Source organism: Phycodurus eques, chromosome 5 (assembly GCF_024500275.1).
Source record: "Phycodurus eques isolate BA_2022a chromosome 5, UOR_Pequ_1.1, whole genome shotgun sequence".
Taxonomy (NCBI): Eukaryota; Metazoa; Chordata; class Actinopteri; order Syngnathiformes; family Syngnathidae; genus Phycodurus; species Phycodurus eques.
The window spans coordinates 6,330,439-6,344,944 of record NC_084529.1 but is presented as its reverse complement, the minus strand read 5'-3'; the positions used below and the strand labels follow the sequence as shown (position 1 = coordinate 6,344,944).

At 43.1% G+C, this 14,506-nt stretch overlaps 1 protein-coding gene across 5 annotated transcripts in view; it reads right to left on the bottom strand.

Annotated features, from left to right (window-relative positions):
- Positions 1-6,773: 6,773 nt before the first annotated feature.
- Positions 6,774-14,506, bottom strand: part of adat1 (adenosine deaminase tRNA specific 1) — a 28,432-nt gene continuing 20,699 nt past the window's right edge. For 3 of the 5 annotated variants that reach the window (XM_061677295.1, XM_061677299.1, XM_061677296.1), the window contains 3 exons: positions 13,313-13,412; positions 13,096-13,182; positions 6,774-6,976 (listed from right to left, as the gene is read on the bottom strand). In XM_061677295.1, the coding sequence (XP_061533279.1) occupies positions 6,844-6,976; positions 13,096-13,182; positions 13,313-13,412 (320 nt within the window). In that variant the 3' untranslated portion in view covers positions 6,774-6,843. Of the gene's footprint in view, positions 6,977-13,095; positions 13,183-13,312; positions 13,413-14,506 lie in introns of those variants that run through there. The other 2 variants (XM_061677297.1, XM_061677298.1) reach the window with 2 other exon arrangements.

Genomic DNA, 14,506 nt, shown 5'->3' with positions numbered 1-14,506 from the left:
GAAGGAGCCCGAACTGGTGTGTGAGGTTGAGAAGTTCCGACTAGATATAGTCCTCCACACACGGCTTGGGCTCTGGTACCAGTCTTCTTGAGAGGGGTTGGACTCTTTTCCACTCTGGAGTTGCCCTTGGTGAGAGGCGCCAAGCAGGTGTGGGTATACTTATTGCCCCCCGCCTCGGCGCCTGTACATTGGGGTTCACCCCGGTTGACGAGAGGGTAGCCTCCCACCTCCTTCGGGTGGGGGGACGGGTCCTGACTGTTGTGCCTATGCACCAAACAGCAGTTCAGAGTACCCACCCTTTTTGGAGTCCTTGGAGGAGGTGCTGGAGAGCGCTCCCGCTGGGGACTCAATCGTTCTGCTGGGAGACTTCAATGTTCACGTGGGCAATGACAGTGAGACCTGTAAGGGTGTAATTCGGAGGAATGGCCCCCTCGATCAGAACCCGAGTGGTGTTCTGTTATTGAACTTCTGTGCTCACCATGGATTCGCCATAACAAACACCATGTTCAAGCATAAGGGTGTCCAGACCTGCACTTGGCACCAGGACACCCTAGATCACCGTTCGATGATCGACTTTGTGGTCGTGTCATTGGACTTGCGGCCGCATGTCTTGGACACTCGGGTGAAGAGTGGGGCGGAGCTGTCAACTGATCACCACCTGGTGGTGAGTTGGCTCCGATGGTGGAGGAAGATGCCGGTCTGACCTTGCTACAATAAGTATATAAGGCTAGGGAAGGATTTTAGTATGATAAATCGACACCAGACGGCAGTGGTAGCTTTGATCAGAGGAAGACCATATCTCTGGCTGCTGGTGGGGCCCCCCTGTCGCTCCTTGGGCCTGGTTCCTCCTCTTCTCTCCGTTCCTTGCTGCGGTCACCTCTTCCTCTTCCTGTGGGGGAGACGGGCGTTCCCCTGCGGGCTGTGGGGCCTGCTGTGGGGTTCTTTTCCCTGCCTGGTTTGGGCGGGAGGGTCCACCTCAGGGGCGGGTAGTGGGTGCTGCGGGTCTGGTTGGGATCGGCCTCTTTGTCGGTGGTTGTCCGGCCTAATGGGCCCGACCTGCGAGAGCCATGCCTCTTAAATCACTCACTTAGCACACACTGACACCATTCTTCTTTTCCTTTCGGCTTGTCACTTTAGGGGTTGCCACAGCGCGTCTTCCTTTTCCATGTCAGCTTATCTCCTGCATCCTCCTCTCGAACACCAACTGTCCTCATGTCTTCCCTCACGACATCCATCAACCTTTTCTTTGGTCTAGCTCTCTTGCCTGGCAGCTCCATCCTCATCATCTTTCTACCAATATACTCACTAGTTCTCCTCTGGACATGTCCAAACCATCCAAGTCTGCTCTCTCTAACCTTGTCTCCAAAACATAAATTACTTGTGTGAGTGTGCATTTGTTTTGGAAAACCTTTAGAATTTACATAATCAATGCCACCACACTTCAGTTATACAGCTGGGTTCACGACCCTTGTCCTGCATGCTTCTTCTCCTGTCCTTGTTCTATCTTGTCCTGTCCTTCCCTCACTACAGCCCCATGCAACACTCATATTTAATGTTTCATTGTTGGAGATAATGTAATGATTTACTTCTCTCATCCTGTTTACAATTAGTGCTTAGTAAAACTGTTCCGGCATAAAAGGGATACAGCTTTTCCATTCTGCTTGACCTAGCAGCCGAACAAGACAAAAAAAATAATTAAAAAAAGAGGAAGACCATATCCCGGTTAGGACCCATGTGATGTGGTGGAGCGTTGTAAAGCTGTGGTTGAGAGAAAGAGACACGGTGAGTCTTCTCTTCAGGCAGTCTTCAATCTCATGAAAACATTTTCACAAATATCAGATTATTCTATGAACTGGACAAAATCAACAATACTCCCAATAACAGCAAACCCATGGAATCCTGCAGATCAAATACCAGATTACCCCATTACGATAGGAAACATTAAGTATTTAGGTATTAATGTTTCGCCAAAACTCAGAGCTAAGCAATCTAAATTACACACCACTTCTGGAAAAAAATCTCAGCTGACTAAATACGCTGGAATAACTTGCCTATATCATGACTGGGAAGAATAGCCACAATAAAAATGAAAACCTTCCCTCAAATAAATATATTCACAATTATTCCATTTAAGACCACATTTAAATGGTTTCAAACATTAGATCCTGCCATAATAATTTATTAAAAAAATAAAAATATAATTTCTTTATCCCCTCCTTGAGCCGTCACCTTATCGTGGTGGAGGGGTTTGTGTGTCCCAATGATCCTAGGAGCTAAGTTGTCTGGGGCTTTATGCCTCTGGCGGGGTCACCCATGGCAAACAGGTCCTAGGTGAGAGACCAGACAAAGTACGGCTCAAAGACCCCTTATGATGACGAGAAAAAACGGACTCAGGTTTCCCTTGCCCGGACGCGGGTCACCGGGGCCCCCCTCTGCAGCCAGGCCTGGAGGTGGGGCTCAAAGGCCTGGTGGCCGGGCCTGCACCCATGGGGCCCGGCCGGGCACAGCCCGAAAGGGTAGCGTGGGTCCCCCTTCCCATGGGCTCACCACCTGTGAGAGGGGACATAGGGGCCAGGTGCAGTGTGAGCTGGGCGGTGGACGAAGGCGGTCCGATCCCCGGCTACAGAAGCTGGCTCTCGGGACGTGGAATGTCACCTCTCTGGCAGGGAATGAGCCCGAGAAGTTCCGACTAGATATAGTCGGAATTGCCTCCACACACAGCTTGGGTTCTGGTACCAGTCCTCTCGAGAGGGGTTGGACTCTCTTACACTCTGGAGATTCCCAGGGTGAGAAGCGCCGAGCAGGTGTGGGTATAATTATTTCACCTATTGTGGCGGATGGTGCGGAACCTGACCCGCTGTGAAAAATGAGGCACTACTGTAACGGACATGCTCTCGCCAGATGGCACCATGACCCCCAATTTCGGACAGCGCTGCATCCCAGTCTCCGCTCCCCCGCCGAGACAGATGGTCACGGGGATGCCTGGTTTATCTCACACAGACACGAAATGAATTACCAGCCAGTCTGAAAGCGCTAATCAATAGCAGAGACCAGAAATCCTGACTTCTCACCTGGACTTTAAATTAATTAACAGTTACCCCAGAAACCTGGGTTCCCAGTCATCAGAATACCCTTGTGTGTACAGGTCTCAAGATACCGACCCAAATGGTTTGAAAATCCGCTGGTCCGGCATGCTAAGATAAAAGTTCAAATGACCATTTGACCTTTGAAATGCAACTCAAGACCTCTGGGACAATTGATGGAGCCCAGCGACACCCACTGGCGGTGGAGGGTTACTGCCAACGGCGACAACATTCGTGAATAGCTGCACCGAATTTGAATGTATGTGTGACATTTTAAGAACATTGCATGAATACTCCCAGTGCCTACCACCACAGCAATGTCACTAGTGATTGTATTTCTCTGAATTTGAATGTCCGCTGGTTAAATTTGTTTTGCCAACCGAATATGCTTGTGTTGATCTCAAAATGAACACAGAAATGTTATACAAACAAACAGTAAGTGTTATTAGCCACTACATAAGGTTAAAATACGCACTGCATAGGTTAAACGGTGCGTGTAAACAGTGCGTTAGTTTGGAATTAATGTTATGATATTCCACTGGTTTTAAACCACAAAATCATCCTAAAATGAAATGTGATTCTAAAGGCGCAGTCTGCCTTCCGTTTGGTCAAGGGGGGCCAGCCGGGCTCTCTGAGGGGCATAAAAGGCCGAAGGTCTTTTGTCTTTTGCTCTGCTCTGGCACTCGCTCTCTCGCTCTTGTTTTTTCAACTGACCGAAAATCTGGCTCAGCCCGGGAGCCTCACCTCTCACCACGAGGTGGCTGAGGCTGAGAGACACCAACTTCCCCGCCGCGCTGCCAAGCGTGGACCGCAGGGAGCACCTGCCAACTCCTCGAAGCTACCCTTTTGGGTTTGGGGCAGTTTACGGACGAGGCTCCGCTGGGCAGGAATTGCGGTGCGAGTTTTTCCCTGACGCCATTGCAAGCGCTGCGGCCATTCTGCACCTGAAGTGCATCTTTTTCTTCTTTTCTTCCTTTTTCTTCAAACCATCCATCGTAAGCGCTCTTGCCAACCACCCGGAAAGTCGACCCGTCTGCCTGAATTGGTCTATGCAATGTAAGTCCAACATGCTGTTACTAGATACAAATTAGTGCATATTTGGGTCAAAGAAATAACAGTCACAGAGATTCACAACTCTCGCACTGTCACCGTGCATCCTCATTCCACCCTCACATCAGAATCAGAATCAGAATCATCTTTATTTGCCAAGTATGTCCAAAACACACAAGGAATTTGTCTCCGGTAGTTGGAGCCGCTCTAGTACAACAGACAGTCAATTTACAGAACACTTTGGAGACATAAAGACATTGACAAAAAAACAATTGTGCAAAAAGATGCAGAGTCCTCTAGCACTTAGAGCAGTTCGAATGACTAATATTGCAATAGTCCGGTGCAATGACCATTGTGCAAAGGGCGCTGAGACCTCAAGGAGTGTATGCGGTTTAAAGTGACGAGTAGTGCGATCATCTGGGACAATGTTGGTTGTGCAAATGTTACAGATACTCCTCAATCAGTGTGCAAATGGAGCAGATGCTACTCTGGCACGAGTGGCCAGTATATGCAAATAGTGCAGCATGGCGAGACAACTACAGTGAGTACACGAGTAATACATAATACTGGAATCACGAATTCAGCCTCCTTTACCGATATTCATCAGTCCTTTGTTTTGCTTTTCCCTGCATTGTTCCCCTGTTAGATTTCATGAAATTTTATATAAAACCCACTACCTGTATCGTTTGTGTGTTTGGATATGATAAGAGACCTCTGGGTTCTAGAACTCTTATTTAATTCCTGTAGCAACCTTCAAAATATGAGAAATAGTTTTTTTCATCACTTTTTTCCGAAGGTTTTACACATCTAAAGAGACGTGGTGCCCCTTTTTGATATATAATTGTCTGATTTTAACGTTAAAATCTAAATCGGACTAACCCAGAAGTGAACGCAGGCGTTCAACTTCGACAAATTATTTTCTCAAATAAATTACGTTTTATCCCAAATCGATCACAACGTGGAACTATGGTTTTAACCAGTGTTGCATCGTTATATTATAGTGTGCTTGTTTTTATTGTTCGATGTTGATTTCTTTGTTTTTAATTTATGTTGCATGTTCTTACTCTTAGTTTAATGCTTTGTTTTTGGCTGTATTTTAGTGGGTTGTGATTTCACTGTTTACTTCCAACCTTAATTGACTCTCTAATTAACAACTCAATGCACTTGCGTAGCTCTGACAACTTTCTACAGGCATAGGAACAAACCAATGGGATGGAGAGCTGCACCATATCAGCCAACTGGAGGCTGAAGGGGGCAGGACAAAAAATACAAACCAAGGGAATAAAGACACCTGAATGGACATGTAAGAGGGAGAAGGTACACAAAGTTGGAACACAGAGGTCAAAGGTGCACATGAAGGTGGAGAACTGGGTCGACCACGCTGCAAGGTGAACTGTTTTCCCGCTCAACAGGGCCCGCCTTCCCACCTTTTGCCTTTCTTTGAATACTGCCTTTTTTTTTTTTTAACCTTAGTGGTCTTAACTCTGTTTTAGCCATCTTAGTACTTTTTAGACTATTTTTGTCCAGGCTAGAAAAAAAAAAAATAATAATATATATATATATATATATATCTTGATTTGTTAAATTTTAATTTAACAAATGACAACTGAACCATTTTAGAGGTTATGTTTGTTCAAAACCTTTGCTTTGTTTCATCACGTCTGTCACAAATATATATATATATACATATATATATATATATATATATGCCAAACAGAAAGGGGGCGAAAAACTTTATTTTTCTTAAATGAAGCACTTTATTTGAACGTATAATTTTCTCTTTTTAGTTCCTTGCTCTTACTGTGAAATGCAGCCCTAGTTTTATTTAGTAACGAGAGAACATTACACAGTTGTGCTCATATGTTTGATTACCAGGGCAGAAGTTGTAAGATGTGTACAACTCTTTATTATGCTCTATCATCATCATATCAGTGGCATTAAAAAAAACCCACTTTAACGATACTATCGTTTATCGTGAACGATAAAAAAAAACTGCCGTGAACGATAAAAAAAAACTGCCATGTTTGCCAATGATGGCTCTATCTTAAGTTAGCTATAAAAAAAATATAAAAAAACCAATGACAAGATGCCTTAATCTCTCCTCTCACAAGTCCAGATGTGTCACTGCTAGGATTTACCTGGAAGAACCCTATTTGAAAATGTATAAAATTAACTTATTTTTTTATTTTTACTTTTGGTTGACCCCTGACCATGTAAAGGCAGAAAACTAGTATTCTACTTTGGTTGTGACCTCTGGTGGACAAGATATTTGCCATGTGACAACAAGAACCCCCCCCCCCCACACCGCTTTGCAATTAGCATCATGCGTTTCCATCTTTTCCTTCTCACTCATTGCCCTCCCTTCGTGATAACGTAAATGATACGTGTATGAAATGTAGTTTATTTGCTTCCTTTTTCGCCTGTGCGGCTTGGAAGCCAGGGAGTGTAATAAATTAGTGCCCGAAAGCATCTTATTTCTTAGACTTCAGTTATGACATTTTTTGTCATGGTTTCCGGACACAGCGCCGTACTGGCCGGTAATGTCAGATGCTGGATTTAAATTATTATTATTTTTTTTTTTACCCCAATGTCCGAAATAATCAATGTTACGGCCGTAACGAGTCAGCGTTCAGTGATTTCTGTAACAAAATATGGATGTTCCGGATCATTTGACAGCTCTGCAATAAGCTTAACGGGGATATTTTGGGTTTCATTTGAAGAGCAGGAGGTCTCTGTTACTGCGTGGCCAAAGGGGGAACGCCTGATTGCGAAGTAGCTGCCAAGCTTGCTGGTAGGCCTCAGATGCCTCCTTGTAGTCCAAGTAAGTGTGTAGATCCGTCCTCCTGGAGATATACAATCATAGAGTTGTCATTCACCTGTCTATGGTGGCATCAGTTACAAAAACAATTTAACGGTATTCACAACGTTGTACAGTTCAAAACATTCTGGGTGTTTGACTGAAAACATTAACTGCCAGATGATATTGCAATCAGTCCTATATGCGGTGATGATCCACGTTACAAAGTGGATGCCCACTGGTACTCACAGAAGTGGTGGAACTCAGAAGGGTGTGGAGATGCTCCAAATATGTTCAATACCAATAGGGGCACTTATCTTAAACCACTGAAGGCAACAAAAAAAAAAAAAAAAAAAAGTAAACCCAGTCTTTGTCCAGCCCTTAAAGCTAAGTTGAACTTCACAGGAGAAGATGATGCCAGACCAACAAATACATTTTTGTCAGCCCCATCTTTTGAGCTTCTCTACACTATCCTGCGAACACTTGTGGAACGCATGGAGATGCCCAGATTTGAAGTAATCAGTTTTGTGTATTGTTGTTCTCACGTTGCTCACTACAATCCTGCAAGTATGGATGGAAAGGCGCCGCCATTTCATCCGCAAGACAACTCTCACTCCACAAGCTTGCCTGGCTCCGATCAGCACAGATGACTTGTCAACACAGACATTATGAAGGTGCAAGCAGAGCGCCACCTTGTCTGCACAGGTGAATTCAAAATTCCCCAATGCTCATGGACTGTATTCTGTGCGACATTTGTATAACCTGTGAGTCAGTTGTCCAAAGGGATTTACAGGTGGTGTCATTCAAACAGTCGGCAGGTAACTAGCTTGCATGAGAAACTAACGTAGCAGTCCATTTCAAATAGAACAGATGGAGCTCATTAAAATACATACAACACTGCTTTAATGATTCCCTCCTATTCAGATGTTTGCAGACTGCTTGGCATATTCCTCTAAGATTCAAGTTTCCAAAAAAGTGCAAAATTCCCCGTTTTAGCTACATTTTGTTTTCTGACAACACGTAACAGCAAGTCAAAGTTTAAGTCCAATTGTTACTGCCTCTTACACTTCTCTCCAAAAGTATGAAAAGAAAAGACAAGAGACCAGCTTTGATTTCCAGGATCTCATGCACAACTTGTAAGCCAATACCCAAATTTCAGGTGAACAAAAGGTATTGAAACAGATAGACCTAAAATAGATAGAAATTAAAATGTCGTGTTTATTGGCCCGAAGATAGCCGAGATAGGCTCCAGCACGCCCGCGAACCCTTGTGAAGCTAAAGCGGTACAGAAAATGGATGGATAGCTTCATCAATCCTGGCTGTGACCCATTAACCACCAAACATTTGCATTTTTCTTGTGTAATGCTTTTTCAGGCTTTCACTGCAGCCTCCTTGAGTTGCTGTTAGTTGGTTTCCGGGGTATACTCCATTGATTCTCCCCTTTATCAGGTAAAATGTGTTCTATAGGGTTTAAGTTGGGAGATTGACTTTGGCAGTCTAAAATCTTCCACTTCTGGACCCATTGTTGTTTTGGCAGTGTGTTTCGGGTCTGATAAATGATCTCCCAATCAGTTTGGTTGCATCTTTCTTGATGATGAGATGGTATTTTAAACTTGCTGTGTTTCGATGAAAAGAGAGTTCAACGCTGCATTAGCTGCTAATCACCGTTGGGTTTTCCCGAAAGTCCCACCAGGGTGACTTTAGTTGCAACATTTGCTGTTGAGCACACCAGTCGGAGTCTCTTCACTTATCTTTGTACTGGCATAAGCCTTGACCTGATAGCAACCTGCACCGCATTTCAGATATTCATCCATCGATCCATTCAAAAACCAACCGTGGTCATGGAAATAACTTGAATCTGACAAAAGTAAAACCAGACAGTGCTTTTGAATTGTGTTTCAACAGAAATATTAAAAAACAAACTCTTGAAACACGCCTGGACAAAAATAATGGTACCCCTAGAAATAATTTGACCGTAGGACATGTTCGGGCACTGTGGACGACTGGTTAGCACATCTGCCTCACAGTTCTGGAGATCGGGGTTCAAATCCCGGCCCCGCCTGTGTGGAGTTTGCATGTTCTCCCAGTGCCTGCGTGGGTTTTCTCCGGGCACTCCGGTATCCTTCCACATCCCAAAAACATGCATGGTCGATTAATTGGAAACTCTAAATTGCCCATCGGTATGAATGTGAGCGCGAATGAGTTTTGTTTCTATGTGCCCTGCGATTGGCTGGTGACCGGTTCAAGGTGTACCCCGCCTCTCGCCCGAAGATAGCTGGGAAAGGCGCCAGCAGCCCGTGACCCTAGTGAGGATAAGCGGTGAAGAAAATGGATGGATGGATGGATATGTTCAAACAAGGTGTGTCCTCTAATTAGCATCACAGGTTTCTTCAAACTACTTAAAGTGTGACAAGTAATCACTGTGCTGTTTGGTGACGCGTGTACCACACTTAACACGGACCAGAGGAAGCGAAGGAGAGAGTTCTCAGGAGATGAGAGACAAAATTATAAACAAGCACACAGTAAAGGTTTTTGTCCAGGATATCCCTGTACTGGGCCACATTCATCTTTCCTTTGATTGCAACCAGTCGTCCTGTCCCTGCAGCTGAAAAACACCCCCGCAGCATGATGCTGCCACCAACATGCTTCACTTTTGGGACTGTATTGGACAGGTGATGAGCAGTGCCTGGTTTTCTCCACACATACCGCTTAGAATTAAGGCCAAAAAGTTCTATCTTGGTCTCTGTTGGATTTATCTCACCAAACATTATAATGAATAAACACAAAAGGAATGAAGACGTTGGTCATTTTACTCATTGAGGAGGGCGCATGGGAGATTGTTCAGGTTACAGCCTCTCAACACGCTCTAAACAATCTCTCCCGTCGCTCCTGCATTTATTTGAAAATAGGGAGGTTTCTAAGTTTACAAGACATAACGTACTAAGCTACAAGACACAACACACTAAGGGTAGGGTTTCAAGGTGAAAACATGGCACCTGCCACGTCCCGGCCACGTCCTTCTCTCAGATGATTCCTGCTGAGTCATCTTCTTGAAGGCGAGACATCTTTCTTTCTAAACATTGGCCATAATACTAATGCAAGCTAAGCAAATAAATGATAACTTCTACAATATATCTAACAGTCTCATCAGACCAGAGAATCTTATTTCTCACCATCTTGGAGTCCCTCAGGTGTTTTTTGGCAAACTCCATGCTTTCATATGTCTTGCACTGAGGAAACCTCCGTCGGCCCACTCTGCCATAAAGCCCCCTTTCTAGAACTTTCTCCCATCTCGCGATTGCATTTCTGGAGCTCAGCCACAGTGATCTTTGTTGTTTTTCTTTACCTCTCTCTCCAAGGCTCTTCTCCCCCGATTGGTCAGTTTGGCTGCAAGGCCAGCTCTAGGAAGGGTTGTGGTCATCCCAAACGTCTTCCATTTAAGGATTATGGTTTCCGGGGTATACTCCATTGATTCTCCCCTTTATCAGGTAAAATGTGTTCTATAGGGTTTAAGTTGGGAGATTGACTTTGGCAGTCTAAAATCTTCCACTTCTGGACCCATTGTTGTTTTGGCAGTGTGTTTCGGGTCTGATAAATGATCTCCCAATCAGTTTGGTGGCCACTGTGCTCTTAGGAACCTTAAGTGATGCAGAAATAGTTTTATAACCTTGGCCAGATCTGTGACTTGCCACAATTCTCTCTGTGAGCTCTTCAGGCAGTTCCTTTGACCTCATGATTCTCATATGCTCTGACATGCACTCTGAGCTGTAAGGTCTTATAAAGACAGGGTGTGGCTTTCCTAATCAAGTCCAATCAGTATAATCAAACACAGCTGGACTCCAATGAAGGTGTAGAACCATCTGAAGGATGATCAGAAGAAATGGACAGCACCTGAGATAAATATGAGTGTCACAGCAAAGGGTCTGAATACTTATGGCTGTGTGATATTTCAGTTTCTTTTCAACAATTCCGCTTTTTACTGTCAATATGGGATGCTGCGTGTACATTAATGAGGATTTAAAAAAACTAATTTTTAGCAAATGGCTGCAGTATACCAGTGAAAAATTTAAGGGCTTTCCGTACCCACTGTAAGTTAATCATGTCTGTTCCAAAACTTTTGCTCACTTGAAAATGGGTGGGTTCAAATAAATTGTGGTCTGTCCTGAGTTGTTGAACGCAGGTCGATGTAAATAACATGAAATGAAATCTGGATTTCTGAACTTTTGTCTCATATTCATCATTTGATCTGAAACCCAAATGTCTTCAGTATACAACAAAAACAAATGAACTGACTTTGCCATTCTAATACCTTTGGAGGGGACTGTATGTGTTTCGGAACAGGGTTCCCAGCTTAAATTCATGAGGGCCAGAAACTTCACGTTGTCCTGTCATGAACCTGCGATCCTTGGACGTTTAGTTGCGATGCAACCTTAATGACCAAGGGAGATTTCAGGGTCCTTAAAACAGTTTCTACTTTTAAGTTGCTTCTCCCCACCACAAAAGGGACCTCCCTTCATCTTTTCACCGCTGTACTGTATATAAACAGTCAATGCAGTACATTTGTCCTGGGTCATATACGACACATTCTCAAACTGCCTTTTGTTTTCGTCTCCTCTTCCTTCATCTCATCAGGTTTCTTCTTGTTTGTTTTCTCTCCGGGTCTTTGAATAACTTTAGAATGCTGTCACGTTGCCGAGGTATGTGCGACACCCTGTTAGCAGCGATGTCAGCAAGAGACGTCATGAACGGACCAATAAGCAAACACTGTGTGCAGGCAGGGCTCATAGAAATAGGTGTTGTAGTCTCACATTGAAGTCAGTTTATTATTACAGATCCCGTTTGAGAAAACTACAAAATAACTGTATATTATATCAAATTCAACCTGCCAAAGTGGTTAGTGCAAGTGACAGTGTTACTGGCTACTGCTGAAATTCACCCACATTTGGCGGTTTGGCACGGGCTGGTGTTAATCTGAAACCCTGGTCCCACTGTTGCAATACTTTTGGAAGGAGATATATATATGGAAGTTACAATTCTGAAAGTATGATTGACCTGGAGTCGAATAAGGCTTTATTCGTGATGACGAATTTTTTCCCCAATGCTTAAAAGTGCAGCAGTATTTAATTATTCAATTGTGTGATCTTCTTGTAGGATAAAAATACTGTTACAAACAGACTTGCTCACTCGATTGAGTAAAAGCACAACAATTCTGCTTCAGTCCACTTCTCTTTGGAAATTCATGACAAAATGGAGGAAAACATCCCAAAAGAAAAATTGTTGTTTGACATAAAAACAAGTATTTGTGCAAGTACTTCAGCTGCTCAGAAAACTTTTGAGTTCCCTAAGTGGATTGACTTATGGAACAAATGTTCCTTTTAAGAAATAAAATTAGAAAGCTGGACAATGCGTCACTCCCATATCACTGGCCTGGTAGTACTCACTAGGTATGTTGGACCTACTTGTATCAGAGCAATGCTTTGTATGTGAAGAATGAGAGAACTGGGGGCACATAATCTGCTGGTGAGGAGAAAAAGAAACTCATCTACTCATTGTGCCATTGGCATGGAAAGATCAGTTCCGACCAGTCCAACAGAGATTCTTCCATCCCTCAAATGCAACCCAATGCACTGTTGGAATGCTAAAAGAATGGCTTTTGAAGGTTAGACGGGTGAGGAAACATGCTAGCTAACTAAGCATTTCTTAGACTGTCACTAAGGGCCAATCCCAATTCTACCCCTTAGCCCTTCCCCTTCGTCTTAGCCCTTGTTTTTGTGCATGGACGAGAACAAAGGAGTATCCCAGCTAAGATGAAGGGGTGTATAGCCCTTGAAACCAAGTGAGGTTCCGAGAGACATTCTCCTTAGTATTTTCTGCCATCTAAAACTACTGTCGAACTTTAAAGCACACAAATTAGACTATTTGTACGAAGTGTGTTAAATAAATTGTTAATTGTACATTTTCCCCGCTGTCAATAATATTTTTGTCAAATGCCCATCCCTAGTGGACAGTCCAAGACCATAAAGCTGCTGCAGTGAAGTGTTTAAGCTACTGACACATATTTCAGTAAAAAGATAAACTGTTAAAACTATTGCTCACCATCTACAGGCCTCATTGGCACTTTAAGGTAAATACTGCGAAATTATGTAAGAGCCGATGTTTCGGTACCTAAGAGAGTCTGGAAGTACTGAAGCGTCAGTGGACGACACCACAGACAGGAATGAATGAAAAAGCTCCAGTTTGCACAGAGCAGACCTAGAGAGAGCAACATTTGGAAAACAGACACACAAAAGATTATTTTTAATTTAATGTCTGCAGTAATCAAACAAGCCAATTTTTTTTTTTTTTTTTTTAAACACATTTTACAAGAGTACTGTATGACTACCTAGATTTAGCTGTTCCCAGGGCCTTCTTGGTGACTCCTTGTTTGATGCCGCTGGCAGTGACATCAAGTGGCTGATCAGGCACTTTACACCAGCTGACAGCTGAAACCCATAAACATTGAACATTTTCACTTCTTTAAATGTTCACGGTGTGACATAGAATGGCAAGCTGTCAAAAATTTCTGTTTCACTCGTCTGATAGCATTTGCACCAAGTAGTGTTGTCAGGATACCAAAATTCAGACTTTGAAACTATACAAGCATACACCTCAATGCAGATACTGAAACAATACCACAAAAAAAACCTCAGTAAATGCAGTAGCATCATAGATGACTAAACGTGGAACTTCATGTTTTTAGTAAGGCAAAAAAATATCGGGCTGTGGAGGATATTAAATAAAATCTTATCTTTTATTCATGTATTTTCATACTCTGTTATACTGTAGTATAAGCCAAGTGCTGTTTAGACACTGAATAAGCATATTCTTAACATTTGTTTTTGTAATAATTTTAGCAGACGCTTATTAAAAACTACATACAGTACCTTACACACACACACACACACACAATATGTATGTGTGCTTCGATTACTTTTTAAAATCAGATTAATCACACTTAGATTTTGATTAATCACGATGAATTACTTGCTTGCAGAATTTAAAGTAACTTTAAAAAAGACCCCTATATTTTGGCACAACTCCAACTTTTCGTCAGAATGTCATACAAGAACATGTTTTAAACGCGTGCAATTTATTTGCTCGAAACGTGGGAACAGCCTGCCCTGCGACTGACTGGCAACTACTACAAAGTCAGCTGGGATAGGCTCCTGCTCCCCGTGACCCTGAACAGGATAAGCGGTATAGAAAATGGATGGATGGATTGGTAACTGCAAATTAAGAACTAAGTGGAGATTTTGAACAATTCTGCAATGATACTGCCCACAAAGTGATGATAAACATCAATAGGTAATGTATAGGTAAAAAAAACACATCCATAAACATTTGTCATCGATTAGATGAGCAGTTACCCCAAGATAATTGTGATTTCTCACTGAAGTCCAGTAGTTCCTGGTGAGCGAAATAAGGTTCAAGGTGCTTTTATTGTCAATTCTTCAATATGCGTAACACACACAGAGGATTGTAATTACAGTACTCAAGGGCCGGCGGTGCCATAAAAGACAGTAGAAATAATATCAAT